The sequence below is a fragment of the Triticum aestivum genome, chromosome 2B (assembly GCF_018294505.1).
Source record: "Triticum aestivum cultivar Chinese Spring chromosome 2B, IWGSC CS RefSeq v2.1, whole genome shotgun sequence".
Taxonomy (NCBI): domain Eukaryota; kingdom Viridiplantae; phylum Streptophyta; class Magnoliopsida; order Poales; family Poaceae; genus Triticum; species Triticum aestivum.
Window position 1 is genome coordinate 79,675,350 of NC_057798.1, and position 21,059 is coordinate 79,696,408.

A 21,059-nucleotide genomic window follows, 5' to 3' on the forward strand; every position below is an offset into this window, starting at 1 on the left:
AGGTTGGGAGCACGGCCAGGGAGTGACCCCCTGTACCGAGGAAGCTGCCGTTGAATATGGTCGTGAACGACCAGTGCAGCCACCACAAGATCTTCATCATCCGACGACAAATCGTCCGACGAACAAAGGAAGTGATGAAAGAAAAAGTCGTCTCCACTGTCCATACCTTTGATGGCAAAAAGTCGAACACCTTCCGGTCATGGTGGCGAAGAGGCCGCGATGATCACTCGACGCTGCAGGGATGGTTTCCGGCCGGCTACTGGCCGCTCTAAAGATCTCGTCGGAATCCGCCTTGAAGAGCGATCACCTGCGGTCGTGTCCCCTCCGCCACCGGTAAGGACGGCGATGGCCAAACCTCCCCCGATAGACGACCAAAACTACGGCAAAAGCGCGGGCATGGTGGCGGCCATGTCGAGAGGTAGTTTGGTATGGACGGCGCGGGGCTGCACGGTGAGGAGGCGGCCGGAGAATAGAGGCGGCGCCGGCGACGGGGCGGGGCGGGGAGAGAGGGTGAAGCATTGGGAGCGGAGGGACTGCTAGTGTCCCCGACAGGCGGGCCACGGGAGGGACAAGGGCGTGCGTCGCGGCCGTCCGCGCGTGTCCGTTTCACCCCAAACCAAGCGCAAGTTTGGGCCAAGGATGGATCGAAAACGGACCGAATCCGGACATTTGTCCGTTTGAGGCCGCGCGCTGGGCCGCCTCTTTTCTTCCTTTTACCCCAAACGAACGGGACCGCACAGGATAGGGTCGCGCGGTGGAGTTGGCCTAATCGCATGCTGCTGGAGAGATGGCGACGGATCCGTGGAGTTGCTAGCCGATTAGAGTGGCAGTTCCCATCGGTTTGAATCAGTCGATAATCAATCAACCGGTCGTTGGCAGCATGCAGGCAGGTGCAGCAGAGCGGATGTCCTCCAACCCGACATGTCTTGTTCTCTTCCCCTGAGAACGGGGCTGTAGCATAGTGGCAAGGCGCACCCTGCAGCCAGGGTTCAAATTCTGTCAGGGTTGAATTTCAGGTTCTATAAAATAAAACTAAGTCCATGGATTTCTTTTTTCATTTTTTGGTTCTCTTCCCCTTCTCCCTTGGATCTACCGGCACCGCGACCCAAACCCTCCTGGGTGTGTGTATTATTGGACTATTAGATCACCTGCAAGCACATGTAGCCTGAAGTCGTAATGGTTTTTGTTCTTGTTCATTTTTTTTGCCGGAAGTAATGTTTTTGTTTCGACAAAGTTTTATTGCATTGTCAATTCTCCCAACCCCGAAGACGAGCCGGAGCTGGCGGAGGCTTGATTGCTGTGGGGTGCAGGGAGGTCGCTTGTGGCGGAGAGATGGCCGGGGCTGACGGCGGCAGGGCTTTTTGGTTCCTTGCCCGGATGGGTTTCTTCTGTAAAACTAAGTCCATGGTTCTTATATTTTTTTTGTTCTCTTCCCCTTCTCCCTTCGATCTACCGGCACCGCGACCCAAACCCTCCCGGGTGTGTGTATTATTGGACTATTAGATCACCTGCAAGCACATGTAGCCTGAAGTCGTAATGGTTTTTGTTCTTGTTTTTTTTTTGAAGTAATGTTTTTGTTTTGACAAAGTTTTATTGCATTGTCAATTCTCCCAACCCCGAAGAGGAGCCGGAGCTGGCGGAGGCTTGACTGTTGTGGGGTGCAGGGAGGTCGCTTGTGGTGGAGAGATGGTCGGGGCTGACGGTGGCAGGGCATGCGACAGTGTTCTGACCCAAATCCTAAATGGCGCCCGTTTCTTCACTTTGCGCAAACCGGCGCATACCCCCGCGCCGCGCTGAGGTTGGCTCGTTTCTTCTTTTTTTCTTGTTCAAAACTGCAGCAGAAATAGGTGAAAGCGAGGGGAGCAGCGCACCGACCACCAGAATATTGAACCATTTGTGCCTATTAACTTCATTCCCTTCTTTTATTTCTCTACTTAGTGAGAGAAGCTTCCCAAACCAGTTTTCACCGGTTCGCTGATTTTTGGGCGGGTTTTTTTTCTTGTTCCTTTTTCATTTTATTTTCTTATTTCCTTTTCTTTTCTTTCTTTCCCTAAATGTGTGAACGTTCTTTCAAATTCGTGATTTTTTTCCCAAAATCAATGAATTTTTCCAGATTCAAGAAACTTTTATTAAAATCAATGATTTTTTCAAAATTGACAAACTTTTTTCAAATTCGACGAACTTTTTTTAAATCAGATGATGTTTTTTTCAAATTTGATGAACTTTTTTCTTATGGTGAACTTTTTTCAAATTCAATGATCCCTTTTTCATTTGTGATGAACTTTTTTTCAAAATTAATGAACTTATTTATTTATTCAAAATCAAATTTCATTTTTGATGAACTTTTTGCAAAATCAATGAACATTTTTTCAAATTTGTGAACTTTTTTAAGGTTGTGGACTTTCTTTCAAATTTCATGAAAAATTTAAATTCACTAAAAATTTCTATTTTTTGGATTTTTCTCTCTTTTTGTCAAAAGTCAATGGTTGACCGGTCAACCTTGATCAAGGGGAGCGAACGAGCCGACTTGGGGACAAGCGAACGAGACAACCTGAGTCGGCCTAGTTCGCGGTAGCGTGGGCACCAGAACTGGTAACCGGTGCTGAAGGAGCCCGTTAGGAGCTCCGCTAACCCAGGGGTCTCTCACCAAGTCGGTTCCCGACCTGGTGGGCTTGACTGAGGACCCATAGGTCGGTTCTGTCCTGGGCCACGTTGGGTGGCCCATGGCGTATAATTATACAAAGACTTGTTGTACAAGACAGGGTTACTAGAGCCAAGGAGACTCTACCACCACCAACGTAGATGACCAGGATATGTAACTTTGGGACCCCCTGTATGTTAGATAAGCTAGGTGGCGGGCTCGTCGTTCTAATAAAATACAATCCTTTGGTTCTATACTTGTACTTTGTACACCTCTATCACATTACACATGAGTTAGGGTATTACCTTGATCAGTTCCGTAGCAGCCTAGCACCAAATCCCAGGACAACTTCAACACTACAGTGCAGAACAATACTAAATAGTGATATTTTATCTATAGTCAACGAAGAAACCTGCTGCCACGCCTCAGGCCAACGCCCTTTTGCCCAGGGCTAGCTACGCCACTGACCTCGGTCGTGAGAGTCTGAAACTGGTAATTCTGCATCATGTTTCCCCTCCGACCTAATCAGTATGTCAGGGCACTCCTACCATGTTCATCTCTTCGCATGGGAGGTTTTTATGACGTACAATCAACATATTTTCCTCCAAAAATAGGTTCCAATGAACGCTTCAAATCTTCTAATTGTAGATCTTATTGAAACTAAACAAAAATGGACGAGCTCGCAGTAAAATACAAAACAAATCATACATCTTCAAAACAAAAAAAACATTATCAAAAATTCGATGCAAAATGCTCTCATCAAGGGTCCATCAGGACCAGCTGTTCCGAATTTACGGGAAAGTCAGGAGTCCACCGTGCACTAGTCTACCAAAAACGATAAGGTGTTCTTCAATGCGCTATAAACGGCAATATCTCAAAGGCGTCCAGGAACATTGAAGTAGATGTAGGAAACCTGATAGATCAATCATCCTCTATAGTGTAGGAAAAATACTTAGGAAGGAAAAACTTTGCACACAAATTATATGAAACTGATTATCACAACAACTTCAGGCAAACATGGCACGGTCATCGAGGAACTAGTAGCCAGACGAAGTAATTTATACTAAAATGTTATACTTATCTAAACTAAGTTTACCATACTATAGCTTTAGTTAGTGCGATTTTTCAGTACTTAGCTATCATAGTTAACCAAATAACTTTGTTCCGACATAACTTTTATAATGTTTTTGTTATGCAGATGTATTATATGCTAATGGGAAATTTGCTCCTGTTAAATTTAAATTGTATGATTTAACAAATTTAAAATTCATTTTCAATATTTAATTAACGAATACTTGTATATTTGCATTTGTGTATGTGCGTGTCTGTGTTCTTATATATTTTTAATGCCATAAATATCATCATAGAGGTTTCTAAATCATATACTCTAACAAATATCTTAATAGTGTTTTATTGTGAATTATTAGTAAGTGTGTGTATAGAAACTTCTAGGGTTGGCAAATCTACCTTGCTAGTTGGGCTGGCCAATAAGTTGGTAATATGTGTGTGCTTAGTTTACTTGTGTATAAAATAACATCATAATTCTAATCACGAGAGACATATAATATTGTTAATTTTAATATTGCATTTGTACAATTTGACTATTTGATATGCACATGTATCTGAAAACTCCTGCCAGTTTCTCAGAAGTCATACATGCATAACTCCAATGTACCATGTGCCTCAACTTCGCACACATTTTAAAATTCAAATTTGTCCATCAACTAAACATGGACTATGTGTCACAAATACTCTTTTTGATATAATTTCTTTTGCACTCGAGATGGTGAATTTTATTTTTACAGATTACTCGAATTTTAAAGGTAAGTTAGATAAATGAATGATGTGGGGAAAGGTTTCTATCTTCTTTCTTTTCTCTCTATACTATTTCATAACCGAGTCGAAACCACCCAATTGTGAGTGAGACCCAGTGGAGGAGGCTGGGGTGGTGAAGACTTGAGAGTTGAGACCACTCAATCCCATGTGTAAAAACCCTCAAGACTGGGTGAAGGATAAATGATAATTGTAAAAAGGCAAACTTTAACTTTTTCCAGATGCAAATGTGCTTCCTGCCGAATATCATCTAAGTTTTTTTATTTCTTTGTGAAAAGGATCACATTTATTATAATGATTCACTAAAAGTACAAAGCACATCAAACATAATAAAATTACATTAGGTCCGTGGACCGTCGAACGGCCATTGACGCCGTCGGAACGAGCCATCGACATGCCATTGTCGCCGCTCCCATACCGTAGTTCCCCTAAGGACAGGCGCCCCAGAACTGCAGTTGTCGCCGTTGAATTCTTGAATCAATTTGAAGAACCTGACACCAAATATTGTTGTGCCCTATGCACGGCGAGAAACCCTAACCACACCGCCATAAGGAGGTGACAGGAATCTATGCCAGAGCTCCGTCTAATCTGTCCAAATGGATGAACTTGAGGAGGATCGAAGCCCGGATGACAGACTCGAAGAAGAACCGCCCCATTCGTTTGAATGTCGCACATGCGAGAACTAAAACCCTGTGTATCTGCTAGTCGTAGCCAAGGCATCGGGACTCCCCTCCCTACCATCGACCGTCGGAGTGGCAGGTAGAGGGGAGGCGAATCCACAGGCTCGCCAGGGAAGATTGAGGGGAGGAAGGCTTTTTCCTAGTCGCCTCGTGATAGGAGAAAGAAAAGCAACGGAGATCTACTCTATGTTTGACGATCAGCAAGAAAAAAAATTACCTATACTGGTAAGACGAAATGGATATTACTACATCCATTAATGCTAGTTGACTCCATTTTCTGTTTTCATTAATTAAAGGGTGCGATTAAATTTTACAATGTCTTAGTAGGATGGTCACAATTGAAGTATCGTGCAAGTCAACTAGACCTTTTTGCTGAGGTGACACACAATTATATGATGATTGAGTATCATGATATGATATCGTACCATATTAAAGGATATACTAGTATGTGGCATGCTTGACAATAAATAAGATGATTATGTACCGTGGAGGTTAGTATCATACACTATTATCATATGCATGATACTATTACAACCTGTGCACTTAAAATGGGAGCGTCCGGATTTTAATCTTTACGAGAAAGTCGTGCATGCAAAACTTCACTGCCCCATGCGTGGTAAATTATCAAGTATCGTACCCCCTCTATCCTAACTTCATTGCACGCACAAATTTTAAAATTCAAGTTTGACCATCAACTAAATTCTGCCAACATGTAACAAAAATTAAATCATCTTTTGCGAAAATTAAATCATTGAATTTTTATTCAGAATAGTTTTGAATGTTATAAATTTTATGGTATATAACATGACCCGTATACACACAACAAATGGCTTTCAGTTCATTTCGATATAAAGATAGTTCTTCACTTGAGATGTCGAATGTATAGCTTCTTGCAGATTACTCAACTTTCACAGCTACGCTAAACCATAGGCCCCGAGACAGGAAGTGTGGATAAGATTCTTCCTCTCATTGATCATTGTGTCCTTGTATCATCTTTCTCTCCTCTCTACTATTTCAACTGGAAAAGTTCCCTCCGTAAATGCCTCGTTGGATCCGTAGGCGCTGGACCTCGAACTCTGAATGCGCTGTTAGATCGAGCAAGACTTTTCTCCGTTGTGGATGTGGATGTAGTTAGATCTTACCAACCAAAGCCTCATCCGAATATCTAAGCTTTGCAGCTTTCCAGGGATCATGATGCAGGGTACACATCTGCCCTTGTCCATTGACACCGATGGCTCCAAATCAGACATTGCCGACGAGGCCATATCTAGTGTGATGACTCCAAAAAAAAAGTACAACACAGTGAACATGGCAAAAAGATTGTGCAATGATCTGCTAAGAATAGTCGACAGGAGATGTCTATTCTTGGCCACAGGATCCAGCACGAAAGGCAGTGGAAAAGAAGAAAGATCATTCAGTGCTGGTCCAAGTTTTGGTAAGTGGGGTGACAATTTCATAGCAGATTCGTGCTTAGCAAGTAAGCAAGAGGTGCAAAAAACAGGCAAAGTACAGTATGCAAGAGACGGCGATGTGGAGCTTGCCAGAGTGGCAAGTGAGGATTTGAAAAAAATATCTCCTATCATAGAAGTAAGTTGAAAGAGCTTTATTTATCACTTAAATTCCTGTCTGAACATATCAGAACACTGGAAGATAATTTAGCTGCTATTTATCTCATCATCACTTTTGAGGTGTAGTTAGGTAGGAGTGCTTACTATCTACATGTACGAAAGTGCTTTGTACGGTTCAGGAATTAAGGCTTACTGGCCCATATAGCTCAGCCTTTAAGTTTGTTGTAGTACGGTTCAATTTTATCTTCTGGTTCTCTTAGTTTATCTTTTACTTTAAAAATTCAGGTATGTTTTTAGAATGTGTGCATATTAAAGTAGTTCTTTAAATCCATGAATATTTTAAAAAATTGTCAAACATTTCTTACATTTGTGAACATAAATTCATTTTTTTCAGTACTCCATCTGATCCATATTAATTGTTTTTGATTTATTACAACTTGCAAACCTGCCCATATGTTGCAACGGGATAAACAAATCCTCGTATACCCAAAGCGACCCATTCATGTTATCAATTCTCCTCTTCTCCACTGTCACCGATGGTTGTACGGTATCCATAAATATGATCAATTCTAACGCAATAAGCTCGATCATACTACTCTAGCATGTTACTCCCTCCGTCCCAAAATAAGTGTCTCAACTTTGTACTAAGGTTAGTACAAATGTTGTATTAAGTTTGAGACACTTATTTTGGGACGGAGGGGAGACTTATTTTGAGACGGAGGGAGTACCTCACAAGTTCGTCACTCCTCAAACTTATACATTTATAGACTTGTAATATTTTAAAAAGAAGGTTAAAGCTCCGGCCTCTGCATCAATCGACTTTGTTAAATCTCAGTCAACTGAGACTTAGCAAGACTAGTGACAAATATAGATGATACACCAAACAGTAGCAAGAGAACATCATATGGTAGCAGCACAAATCATAAATGTTTTTTTTTTCGAATACGTGCGAATGTATGTATCATTCATTAAAAAAGAAGGGAAAGACTCTGCAAATGTTTCCACGGTTACACAAGATATTTACATGCGGGTTTCATCTAATCACTTTGGTGAAGCACTCCTGATCAGCCTACGTGGTGTCAGCGGCCTCGAACCCTTTTACATCACCCTTTATTAGTCCCGTCTTTGCCTATATCCTGCCTTCCTCCCTGATTCATTGAATGGTCCGTGCAAATGAAGGAGTCGCTCCACTAAATACGATGTCGTTCTGATGCTTCCGCAGCATCCACATGCCAAGGAGGCATTTATCGCGTGTCATTCTTCGATGGTTCAGGCTCTGGTCCTGTCCGATGCACCACTCGCCAAGGCTCTCATTTTATAGAGGCTCAAACGCCAATCTGCCGGTGACAGTACTAAACCAATGCCAGACCTACTTCAGGAACACACAACACACAACTGGTTACAGCATCTCCAATAGCCGCGCTATATAAACGCCGCGTTGTAAAATTAGTGTTTTTAGCGCGTGCTACCCCTCCGAACACTCCAGCGGACGCGTAAAAATCGCGCGCGCGGCATATCTAGTTCAGCGCGTGGGATGAAACGTCATCCCGTGCCGCTTATTTCTTGCGCCCGCTCCCGTGCGCTGGACTCTCGAACGCTCGCTCGCAACTCCACTTACCCATCCAGCCGCTGGCGCTGCTGCCGCCGGCGCCATCCCATTTCTTCCGGCGACCGTTTCGACGCTTCCCAGGTATCTCCTCGCGCGGCCGCGGCTTCCTCCGTCTCCCTCTAGTCAACGCCGCCCGTCGCGCGCGGCAGTCCTCCGACGAACGGCGTCCGGCCGCCCACTGCCGCTCGGCGCCCGCAAGGTGTTCGATAAAACGCCCGCAATGTATGTATTGCTTCCAACTTCACATTTTTACATGAATTTGGTGCATGTTGTTTGTATTTATTAGAGCCTAGTTTTGAACATTGTAGATGAGTTCGTCATATGATTCTTTCGAAGAAGAATTTAATATGGAAGAGGAGGAGGATCTTGCAATGATCCTAGCTATGCACATCTCGTGCGAGTGCGGCGGAGAGTTGAAAGGGTGGCCCGTTTTGTTGCCTCATATCATGCAATTCGACGTCCGGCAGCGCATGATAATCTTCAGAAGGATCTCATTGAAGAGTGGTGGGCTTGGAATGGCCGCCAAAAAGCATTATGATTTGTGCGTTTGATGTTGTATTGTTGAACTATTTGTTGTATTGATAAAAGATACTATTTGTTCGAGTCGTAATAATAAATTAAACTATTTATTGTTGATTTATTTTGTTTGTGTTTGAACTTCTTGCTTCTGTTTGGAGTTTATATGTTGTTTGTGCGAGAGCGCGCGCTGCATTTTAACGCGCCTGCTGAAACTATGCGCGCGCTGTATTTTACCGCGGCTGCTGGAGCCAGCGTTGCCCACCGCGTCAAACCAGGCGATCGGCGCACTGTAAACTGATTTTTAGCTCGCCGCGCGTTGGGCGGTTGTTGGATATGCTCTTAGGAGGTGTTGTATTCTCTTGCCCTGCTGATAGCAAAGATGGCAATGTAAGTATGTAACCTGATGCGGTAATCCACGTCGCGCCAATCAATCAGATGGCCAGCAGCGGTTCTTGACTTCTAGCCAAGCGAAGAAGCGACACTGAAGGGGTGCTCGAGACTGCCACGTGAACGCGGCCGTGGCCGACAACTCCAACGCCATGAACTTGGCGCGTACGCGGATCGACGCGGTGAATTGGCCATCCTCCATCATAACTGTTTTTCTCTCTCGTTCTCTATGCGCAGGCGAGGTCGCCGGAGCCGGAGGAGCAGGACGCCGACGAGGAGGAGGTGGCAGTGTCGTCCCCGGCGCAGGACCTGGCGCAGCTGGGGATGTAGTCGCGGAGCATCTCCGCGACGTCGTGGTAGGGGCGGAGCGCGAGCAGCGCGCGCGCTCGGAGCTCCAGCGCGGCCTCCATGCGCGGCGACATCTCCAGCACCGCGCCGACCAGCCCGAGCGCGGCCGCCGCGGCAGAGTCATCCCCGCCGTCGTCGTCCCGCGCCGCCGCGGCCGCCAGAGCCGCCCGCGCCTCGCCGATGTACCCGTTGATCACCTGCCGCGCACAACCGCGATGGAAACAAGCAGCCATCAGATCCGGGCGCCAAGGTCAGAGAATTCAAGTTCTCCCCTCACTCCCTCAAACCGCCGTCAAGATTCGGAGGAAAGAAAGACCGAGGAAAGAAAGATTCGACGGAACAAAACAAGAATTGAAGGATCGTCAATGGAGAATGGACGAGACGCGATGACGCATGACATGCACCGCGCCGTTTGGACGACAGCAGCAGGCAGAGGCCAACGCCCGGAGTTTGACCCCTCCGCAAAGTCCAAATCGCCCCATCCATATCCGCCGGACCAACCTTTCTGTTGCCGCGGCGCCATTTGCTGCTGCTGCTACCGCCGGCCCTCCTCGGCTCCGGAGCGGGAGACGACACCGCCATGGCATCAACCAGAGGAGCAGGCCAGGAGGAAGAGAGAGTAAGAGAGAGAGAGAGAGCCGGCGAATATATATGGGGAGATGGATTGGGAGGGAGGGAGGAATCCTGTGACTTCGCTGCGCCCCGGAAATGGAGCTGAATATATACGGGAGAGAGATAGAGATTGCCAGCTGCGTGGAGGCATCTTGTCTACTCCCCCGCGGCGGCCTGGTCGGCGCGGTGCTGGAGATGTCGCAGCCCAACATACACCGAACTGAACCTCAGCCCCAACCCCTTTTCGTTAACGGAACAACGTCGTCGACAACAGTTTGATTAGCGGACACTCCAGCAGCTGCGGTCAGCGTCGTAATCATCACACGCCAACGGAAAAATAAACCTCAGGAGCCATGCGTGATGCGTCCGTTACATGGTGACCATTACGCGCGCCAGCACGTTCTTTTCATTGTCTAATTAGGACCGGCACACCTAATGGGGTTGCCACTTATGCGGCTTACCTTACCGGAGTCAATCTGCGCTGAATTATCATCACTAATGGTTACATGATGGACGGATGGTTGGATAGGGTTTTTAGCTGTGCGATCACTGTGTGAGTGTATGTGCGGGGTTGATGGAATCATCAACGGCCTGTCGGTCCGTGTCGCCGGGGAGGCCGGCACGCCGTGCGGGCGGACACCATCGGATGCTCTGGCCTGTCTTCGCACGCTACAGTGAACGTGCTTGGACAGTAACCAAGAGTACCACTAGCTAGCACTGTTTCGACAGTTTTTTCAACTTGCGTGGCTTGTTCATTGGGTCACTAGGTCAACCGCGCTGACATGTGGCCGTGTCTCGGTTCCTACGTGCTGACTTTTCTTCTCTGTAACGTGACATTATTTCCAATAGATTTTTGTTGCAGTACGTCAAGTCTGAAAAATACCCCCTTTGGTGGCGTTTGGAGTAAACCCGGGCATGGGCAGCCCGGCCCGAGCCCGGCCCGAAAAACCCGGGCCGGGCCGGGCCGGGCTTGACATTCGGGTCGGGCTCGGGCTTTGTTTTGCAGCCCGAAAGATAGTTCGGGCCGGGCTCGGGCTTCACTTTTCTTGTATTTCGGGCCGGGCTTTCGGGCTTCGGGCCGGGCTTGCACGTGCGCGTACTAGAAAATAGCATTCGGGTTTCGGGCTTGACTTCGGGCCGGGCTCGGGCTTGAAAATATGGAGTATTTCGGGCTTCGGGCCGGGCTCGGGCTTGAGAAATGAAGGTCGGGCTTTTACAAGCCCGGCCCGAAACCCGGCCCGGCCCGACGTTTGCCCAGGTTTAGTTTGGAGTGTTGACAAAAAACTACCACATTAGGGATTGCTGTTCCCACTGAAATACCACGTTTAAAAAAGTGACTGATAACTAAAAAAAAGTTAATTTTATGACTAAAAACTATCAGTTCCGGAATAAAGCCAGTTTAGACGATTTAAATGTGTCTATGACATACGGGGACGTCTGTCAGGGATGACATGGCAGAAAAGTCAACTTCGTTTATTTTTTACTGTTATGACGGGTGGGGCCCACACACCAACATCACCTTCTTCTTCCTCCTCATCTCTCTCTCTCTTTGAAATTTTAGCAAACACCTTATGTGCACCTCTGCCCGCGACGAAAAACTTGCCGGACCTCCCTCTCTCCGCCGGCAAGCTCCTCAGCCCCGTCGCCCCTGCCATCTCTCTTTTCCCTTCCTCCCTGCCTTCACTTCTCACGTGCATGAGCTCGCCCTGCCATGGCGCCTCGACCTTTGCTCCGTCCGTCGTCAGAGCTCCACGCCAGCCCGCCTTCCCTTCCTTCAGTCATCGATCATTCAACAACCGAGCGACGCCCGCAGCCAGACCCTCGCATCACTCCACTCCAATGCCACCGGCCTTTGCGATCCCCATCCCTCTCACTGCTCTGCTCCCTCGTTCCTTGCCTCCACCGTCTGCCATGGCCGGCCCCAAGCGCCTCCTCCCGGCCTCGCTCGCAGCCCTCCCGCGTCTCCTCCGCGACCCTGCCTAACGCCAGGGCCGAGCTGCTTGCCTCCCTTGCCGTCCGCCACCATCTCCTCCCTCCTGTCGATGTTGTGCTGCTGCCTCACCGCCGAGTGTGTCGTCAGTGGGCTCCTTCTTGCCCCGTGCTCCATCCAGCTCCAGTGTCTCCCAGCGTCCTCCTGCTTGCGTCGCGCCATGGCTCTCCCAAAGCCATCACCAACCACCACCTTGCGACAGTCGGCCTCTAGACTACCACCACTAACGCGAGCACCAGAATAACGGCGCCGGCGACTTGGCGACGGCCAGGTCGCGCGCTAGGCGGCAGCAGCTCGCCGGTGTGCTGCGGTGCAAAGAGTTGTCATCGATGTGTTGCTCTACTGCTAGTAAGGTGTTTGTTGAAATGCCAAAGAGAGAGGGGGAGGAGGAAGAAGAAGGTGATGCTGACGTGTGGGGTCCACTTGTCATAACGGTCAACATAACGGTTCAAAATAACGGAGTTGACTTTTCCGCCACATCAGCCCTAACAGACGGGCCCCACATGTCATAAACGCATTTAAATTGTCTAAATTGTCCATTTTTCGAAAGTGGTAGCGTTTAGTCATAAAATTAACTTTTTTTGGTAGTTATCAGTCATTTTTTTTGAATGTGATAGGTCAGTGGGACGACAACCCCTAATGTGGTAGTTTTTTTGTCAAACACTCTGTGCATTTGCTATTCAGACATTTCTAGTTTTGACCACATGTAAGAAACGAGCTTACTTTGCATTACCGGAAATACTGTTACATCAGTTGCATTGCATACAGAAAGCTTGAAAGGGGAAAAAGGAGTTCCACTGATAGCAAGTTAGAACACGAAAAGAAAAAGGTAAAACATAAATACTAAGAATCCTTTTACTCGAATCTTCTTAAAAGAAAAGCGTGCACATGCATGGTACCAAAACGCTGGATCAACCAGATCGGATGGCATGTTGCGCTCCAGTTACCTTCACTGTTCGATCCGTTCAAACGGCCGAGTTGGTGCTACAATTCAAGCCGTATACGTAGGTGCGCATGTTCTAGACCTAGCACTCACTAGTCACCACAGTAGTCATATTAAGACATATGTTTAGTACAGCATTATGAGTGGTAGTGGTAGTAATTATACGGAAGAATCAATTGGAACCAAATAAATATCAACTCTTTCTAGCTGCGGCAGGAACGCAGGACATGTTCCCCTGTGGTTAACGTTGACGGCTAAACCGGCCACGTCCTGAGAGCAGCGCGAGTACACAGCTGCCTCCGTCAAAGTCATGCTTAATTGGGAGTGGGTACGTAGACAGGTATGCTAGATCTGTACCAGTATTCTACGTGTATGCACCACTAAGTGCCATTCACTGATTAATCATCTTTCGTATGCTGTACTACAACTGTTTCCAAACGGCTTTGCCGGTCAGGGAATATCAGCTAGCGCCGCACATGATTTTTCTGTAGTAATACTGCATAATTAAGCTGTACGGGAATATAATGAGTACTACTGCTCTGCTTAATATGATTTATTAATGTTCTTCGTGTGTGATTAGTACCATTGTCGTCGCCATGACTCCAAGTTGCGAGGGTGAGGTATCCATGTGCCGAAGTTCTGCTCCTAAACCAAATATGAATCTTACAGTTCATGCGAAAGGGGTTAATCAGAAGGGGTGGCTAGGTCTCAGTTGACTGAGACTTAATCAAGTCTAGTCAGGTGACATAACATGTCAAAAAGAAAAAAGAAAAACTAAAAAAAATGCACAGATCTCCACATTAGATCCTATGAATACAACATCGACTGAGACTTGGTTCTTCAATCGACTGAGATTTAGCAATCCCGTAATCAAAAAATAATAATACATTGATGTTTCATGTTTGTACTGATTGAGTAGTGGTAATCTACTCCAACAGAGGTTGATTGAAGATGAGACCAAAGGAGACGAGGCAGCATGATGAGGGCGTGCTGCGGCGGCGCAGGGTGGTGATGATGGAGTTTTACCAGCATGGCACGCGTCAGGCACGGGAGGGTGAGAGAGACGGCGGATCCTCCAAAGCCGTCGGAGCAGTCGGCCCTGTTTGGATACTCTAACACAGTTAGAGTTAGAATTATTCTCTAACCCACTCTAACCCAAATAAGCACCTCTCCATCGGGATAGTTGGGTTAGATGGAACTAACCCACTCTAACCCTCCCTGTTTGGATACTTTTTGGTTATTTGAGCCTCCAACTAATCCAAACTAGCTCTAACCCCATGATTCAAACAGGGCAATCTATCCGGATCCATCCGCCTGCGCTCCGGCATTCATTATCCATATCTTTTGACGTGCACTGAACTCGAGGCGCCATTGCCGCAATCACATCTGGATACCTGCGCTCTGCCGCGATCTGCTAATGATACGTCTCCACGTCGATCCGCCAGCTGAGCCGGTCGACGTCAGTAGTATTTGCACTCTCGATCCCTCTCGTACACCAGGTGTTGATGGTGCCTTCTGAATTTCCATTATTGAATTGTCTGTTGCAGTTCACTTTTCCTTGCTTAATTTGGCTGGCTCTCTATCTTTCTCCAAGCATGATGTTCATTTGGTTCACGTACTCCTGCGTACCAGCTGCCTCCCAGCTGAAGCTTGAAAGTGACTTGGCCCGATCCGGGTCCGACCGTCCGGCAACGCCTGGTTTCCTTCACGCACTGCTGCAAGTACCAGATGCCATGCAGATCGGCGCGGAACTGTGCTCCTCCGGCCATGCGAACGAAACAAGTAAAACCCTCCAAAATTCGCAATCAAGCGCGCGCATGCAGGACACGCATGAGTTTTTGAAGGCTGGACACGCATGAGTGCCCAGGCCAGAACAAGGACTGGCCAACAACAACCACGAGCCCTTCAGAGATCCCGTCCCTGAATCTGCATGCATGGATATGTCTGCACCACTGCGTGCCCGGCCGGCCCTCGAGTGGGCGACGAACGAGATGTACATCGAGCATCAATGCATCGTCCATGACCGAAAAGATAGAGGAATAATGAGGTGTGGAGGTACAAACAGTGGCGCATTGGCGCGTCAGTGGGATCACTGCATGCATGATCGATATGAGCATGAGAGACGACGTGACAGGGCCATGCTGCTGGTATGTTTAGCGGCCAATGATGGCTTGCTTTTGAACAGTTTCCCGATTAATTAACCACATGGCGGCAGCATGCGTGCATGCACCGTGCATGTGGTGTGCTTCATACTACGTCTAGGGAGACAGGGCCATGCATTTGCACGGCGCATACACATGCATCTGGCTTCTCCATCACGATAATAGCTCCGAAGAAAATTAGCCACCAGCAGGCGATAGGGATCGACTGGACGTCTCACTATATATCCACACCAACAGGCAACAGTGAAGCTAGTACTAGTAGTACCACGTACGATCGATCTATCTAGGAGACAAAAAACTAGCTAGTTCGAGCATGAGGTTCGGGTCGATGGACGTAGTAGTAGTACTCGCTGTCGCTGGTCTCGTCTAGTCATAAGATCATCGGCTCCGGCGTGCAAGTGCAAGAGCACCCCATGCATGCATGCATGCATGTGCTAGCTGTGTGAGCGTGACTTTCGACCGTGCGAGTGTCAAGCCAAGCTAGCTATGCGTCGTCGGCCACATCTTCTCCAGTCCAGCAACGCATTATTTCTGATGCATGCGTCGCTCGTGTACGGTGTCGCCGATCACGGCCGTAGCTTTATTCGTCGTCCACTCTCATTATTGGCCTGCCGGCCACATGAACTGTCTGCGTGCCCGCGTAAGCATGCACGTACTACTACTACTACTACACTACATATGGTCCTCGATCTCTACCTAGCCAAGCTAAAGCTAGCTCCATGCATGGTCCTTGTCTGGTGAAGCTAGCTAGGCTAGCAGCCAAACCAGCTTGCTTATCCCCATCTTGCGCTGTTCTTGTTAACTCACAGCAAAACATAGTAATTACATCACAAGAAACCTAAAGAGTATAGTAGGAGTAGTTCATTAGATTAGCGACTGTCGAGTTTCATTTTCGTATTTACTTGCAAAGCTAAAATATGAAGTAATTCTCTATGCATGCATGATGTACGTTCTGTAGCTTAATTTCTCTGTCTCGCCGCCCGTCGATGTCAGGAGAAAGACGAAGAGAAGAAAACAAAGCTAGTAAAGCAAAATATCTCATCGGATGCCACTGAAGTGCGCCATCGTTCCGGCAGAGATCGATTTAATGGAGATCCGAGATCCTATAGTGAATGTGAAATGCAATGCTGTGATTCGTCACACGCGCGCAGGGGTACGGTCCGTTCCATTATTCGTTCGGCAAGGGTATACCAAGCAAAGCATGCTGTTCAATGTGAGCTTCTTAATTCTTCTTCCTTTGTTCCGCTCCGTTCCATTTATTTGCATTCCTGCGTACGTGTCATGTCATATCGGCGTTCTTGCGCGTGTGTGCATTCTTATCGATCGAGGAAGAACATGACAATGTTCATGCTAGTACCACGTACTTCCTCCATTCCATAATATAGTGCGTCTATACTTTTCGAAATTTAACATTAACCATAAATTAGACCAATAAGGGTATCTACAGCCGGGAGCCTCAAACCCTCTTCAAACGGGCGGGCGGTCCGCCCGGTCATTGACCGGTCACGAAATTTCGACCCAAGCGGATGCCTCAAACAGACCTTAAACGTCCGGGCTGACCGGCACCCCTCATATCCGGCCCCCACGTCGGTCCCGACCCACGCTGGCCCATCCGACCCACATATATTCGTCCTCATCCGCTCGTCGGACCAAACCCTGGCCACTTCACACTCCTCTCCACTCCACTCCACTCCATCCTCCACTCGAGCTCACCTTCGGCGATTTCCCGCCGGCATGGCGTGTAGCCGATCTGACTCCGACCAGTCCAGATCCACCGACTGGGGTGTCATCCCGTGTGGATTGGAGGAGGCAATGGCGGTCCACATTCCACTCCGCCGCTCCCAGGAGGACAGCGCCCGGCCGACGAACGGATCTGTCCGGCGTGACTCCATAGCGTCGTCCCAATGGGCGCTCGGGTCCTCTGGGGCTAGATCATCGCGGTCCCAGCTGGCGGAAAATCTCTTCTTCCCCATCACCGGTCGGGCGGACTATGAGTACCACCAGGATCGTGCGGCCCGCCATGGGAATGAGATGATAAGGGCCGCCGAGGCCCGTATCGCAGCGAAAATGGCGGCGGCCGAGGCGGCTGATGCGGCGGCGCGAGCGGCCGTAGAGGAGGAGGTCGTCCGCACCCGCATTGTGAAGAAACGACAGCGGAGGAACACATGCGCCCTCGCCCGAGAGTAGAATTGGGCGGTCCTTGCAATGGTCGGACTGCCACCGAACGGGGAGAAGGAGGATAGCGACGGTGAGGATAGCTCCGGTGACGAGCAGATCCGGCTCGATCCCTTTTGCGTCTTCCACCGGTACTTTCGCGAGAAGGACAGCAAGGGCGCCGGGAAGGGCAAGGGCAGCCGCAGATGATCTCCACCATAGCCAAACATGCCAAATTTTGGTAGTCCGATGGCATGTTAGTAGTGATGGAGTAGCCGGACAATGTGTGTAATGCATCGATGTAGTTGCATGAGTTTGTATGGATTTGAGATATGATAATTGAGGTGTCCTATTGTGGGAAGGCAAATTTGAAGCTTGACGGCATTTGAGGGGCCGTATTTGCAAAGTTCGACCGTACATGCTCTAATACATAAATCATTTTACTGAAAAATTATAACTTTGAAAACTTTTTTCGAATACGAATTCAAAAGTATCTGGCATGTTCCCGCCGCCGTCGCTAATATTGGCTCAATATATGTTCACATTAAATTCTCGAAAAGCATGTACGCACTACATTATAGAATGAATGGAGTACTGGTTAGGCAGCTTGCTGGTGCTAGTAAGATTCTTGCTTCCAGTATAGTATTAATTGCTGTAAAATCATCACGATCGCCAGATACGTGTAGGCTTCCAGTGATGTACAGTACTCCCTGGTAGAAGTACAGTATCCTGCGAGCATAGGATTCTCCCAATCAGCTGGCGCACGTACGTGTACCGGAGCGCCGGATAAGAAGCAGGGTACGTACGTACGTGCGTGCGGGCAGATCATGCCAGCCAGGGGCCCCTACCCTACCCTACCTGCGCCTGCAACCAGCTGAGCTGCGCGTCTACACCCGCTGCTTGGGAATGATAATACACACGTAGTGCCGATGTAAGTATCCTACATGGATGGATAGAAATCATTTCGACGTGCGCGTCTGTACAAACTCACCGTGCAGGTGCAGCCAGGCACTGCATGCGCTCAGTCAATTGGCCTATCCACGCACGGTGGCAAGGATCACGCTTCGCTCGCCGCGGCAGTTATTGCTGGCAATCATTCTTTCCGCCGCTGCCTGGCCGGGGACCCTGCCACCGGCGCCGCGCGCAGTCACACACGCACGGATGCACGCGCCCACGCCTCATCCTTCTCCGTTTCACGGAACACGGCGGCGTGTAGCTATGCTCATGCGTACGTGTGCGCCGGTTCTGTACTGCTTCGTTGTGCACGAAAGAATGGGGAGGTAATTCATGCTCATCGTGACGGTAGATACGGTAAAGAAGCGCCCTCTACCGCGCGACCACGCCTTCGCCCCCGCGTCGCATCCATGCCGGTTTAGAGCGAACGTGGTTGGTCACTAGAGCCGACAATGACACATCGGTCGAGAGCGTTGTCCGCATCGTGTCCCGTTTTTCGCACTTGTTCGATGTCGGATAGACATGACCAGATGGAACGGGACGACAATCTACCGCGTTCAAACCGGCTGTCTGTACATCCGCCTGTCGACATTAAACAGGCCTGGTGGCCATGAAACCCACTCCGACGCTCAGATTGAAACAAGCCGCCGCTTGGCCGTGCCGCTGCCTGCTACTCCCTCCGTCTGAAAATACTTGTCATCAAAATAAATAAATAAAAATGTATCTAGATGTATATTAGTATTAGATACATTCATTTTTGTCCATTTTGATGACAAGTATTTTCGGACGGAGGGAGTATTTAAGAGGGAAAGGGCTGCGCCCTGTTTCATTCCATTTCAGAAACGAAACAACATCCAGTGCAAGTCTATTACAAGATAGGCACACGGCGGACAGCAGGTGAACAGCTGCAGTGGCAACATATAAAGCTACAGAAACTAGAAATTTGAAGCCCTTCCCTATGAAGCACCTGCAGTTTATAGCAGCTCCCTGCGCGTGTTTTGCTTGATGTTTGCTTGATGTTCGCTTGATGTTCGTGTGTTTTGCTATAAACTGCCTGCTATTTATACGTGGCCAAGCCCGACATGATCTGTACCATGCCATGTGTGCTTCTATTCCTCCTTTGTGCACCACCTCCGCCATGGCCGCGACTCTAGAACAATGTGGAAGAGCCTCGCGATGTTTCGCGATGAGCACGAGTTGGCCGAACCTGTGACTGGCAGGCAAGCCCGCCATGTGCGACTGATAGAGGCCGGCTGGCAAGCCCGTCGTGCGCGACTAATAGAGGTCGGCTTGCTGGTGAGCTCGCCCGAGGTGAGCGACGACGACACGATGATGGAGGCGGCATCTGACGACGAGGTGTCATCCTAGCCGGACTCAGTTCATGTTGGCTTCACCATGGAGTAGGCTCAAGCGCACTTCAACACCAGTATGGCGGACAAGCAGCCGGTGTCAGCATTCTAACTGGGGCGGGAGGACCAAAGCTAGAACCTTCGACTCCTCGAGCAGCACCGACTCACAGAGGGACAAATCACTGGCGAGCAGCCAAATGAGGAAATGAAGCATGCACGTTTCGCAAAAAGGTCAAGGCCCTGCCTCATGCCTATAAAGTCAGCAAATCCGACCTTTCACGCATCGCCCAACAACTCATTTTCCATCACTGAGTACCCTGTCATGGTGCTTACTCTAGAAACAACAATAAGTTGGATAAAAAGCTCAATGACATTTGACCAAACACCTGTCAGACATGGACGTCGTCCATAGGGGGCGGAGGGTACCTAGTTGCAGACGGAATCTCGGTGAACATCAGTGTAGTCCAAGATGAGCAGGCGTGTGAGTGGGGGTTGCAGACATCCGATAAGGCCCGAGCAACGGTCGGAGAGGTACAACGATAATTAACGTCAGACAAGATGAGGCGGATGCAGAGCAAAGGGGGAGCATGGGCGGAGTGGAACATAAGTGGTCCAGAAGAGGGGTTTGAGTTGGGCCATGGGTGTCGAAAGCATACGCGGTGGAGGTCCAGATGCCCCATCCTATGCATCTGTATCACGGGTAGTCGGAATACACCTGTGGACAAATACAGATTCGCATTGGATGTCAAACTAGGCTGGATATATAGCTTGGTCCAGATGTATGTGGGCGTTATAAGGGACGACACTCTATCCCCAGTGTGACCGTCATGACTGGCCAACTAACTTCGTGGGTGTGTGGTGTTTTTCTCCCTCAGATCGCCTACTTTCGCTCTAATGATGGCAAGTTTGCTTTAGTTTGTATTTCTCATGTTTCGTTCTTTTGCACTAACGAACTTCCTCCACGACAATATGACAATTAATCAGTGGGTTGGTAGCTAGCCTTGCAATGGATGTGTCTCCCGCAACAAAACAATCGGTGATCATAGTTTCTCACTCATTCGGGTAGCGGCTCTTTCTTCAAAACATTTGAAATTAATCCATCTTGTTCATGTTTTTGACGGTGTCCCGGTTAAGAGGCCTCTCACCATATAGACCCCCAACTTGGTGGGCTGGGCTGAGAAACCCTTGTCAGTTCTGTCCTAGGCCACATTGGGCGGCCCATAGTGTATCACGGGAAGATACCAAAAAAATTTGACGTACAAGAAAGTAGTTGGTTTTGTGGAGGAATCTACCTCCTCCTATGAAGACAA

At 48.4% G+C, this 21,059-nt stretch overlaps 1 protein-coding gene across 1 annotated transcript; it reads right to left on the reverse strand.

Moving 5' to 3' along the window:
* Positions 1 to 9,242: 9,242 nt before the first annotated feature.
* On the reverse strand, positions 9,243 to 10,281 carry LOC123040545 (uncharacterized). Its single transcript, XM_044463358.1, has 2 exons — positions 10,087 to 10,281; positions 9,243 to 9,782 (listed from the first exon to the last, which is right to left on the reverse strand). The coding sequence occupies exons 1-2, from the start codon at positions 10,165 to 10,167 to the stop codon at positions 9,465 to 9,467; spliced, it is 399 nt and encodes a 132-aa protein (XP_044319293.1). The 5' UTR covers positions 10,168 to 10,281; the 3' UTR covers positions 9,243 to 9,464.
* Between the last annotated feature and the right edge of the window lie 10,778 nt (positions 10,282 to 21,059).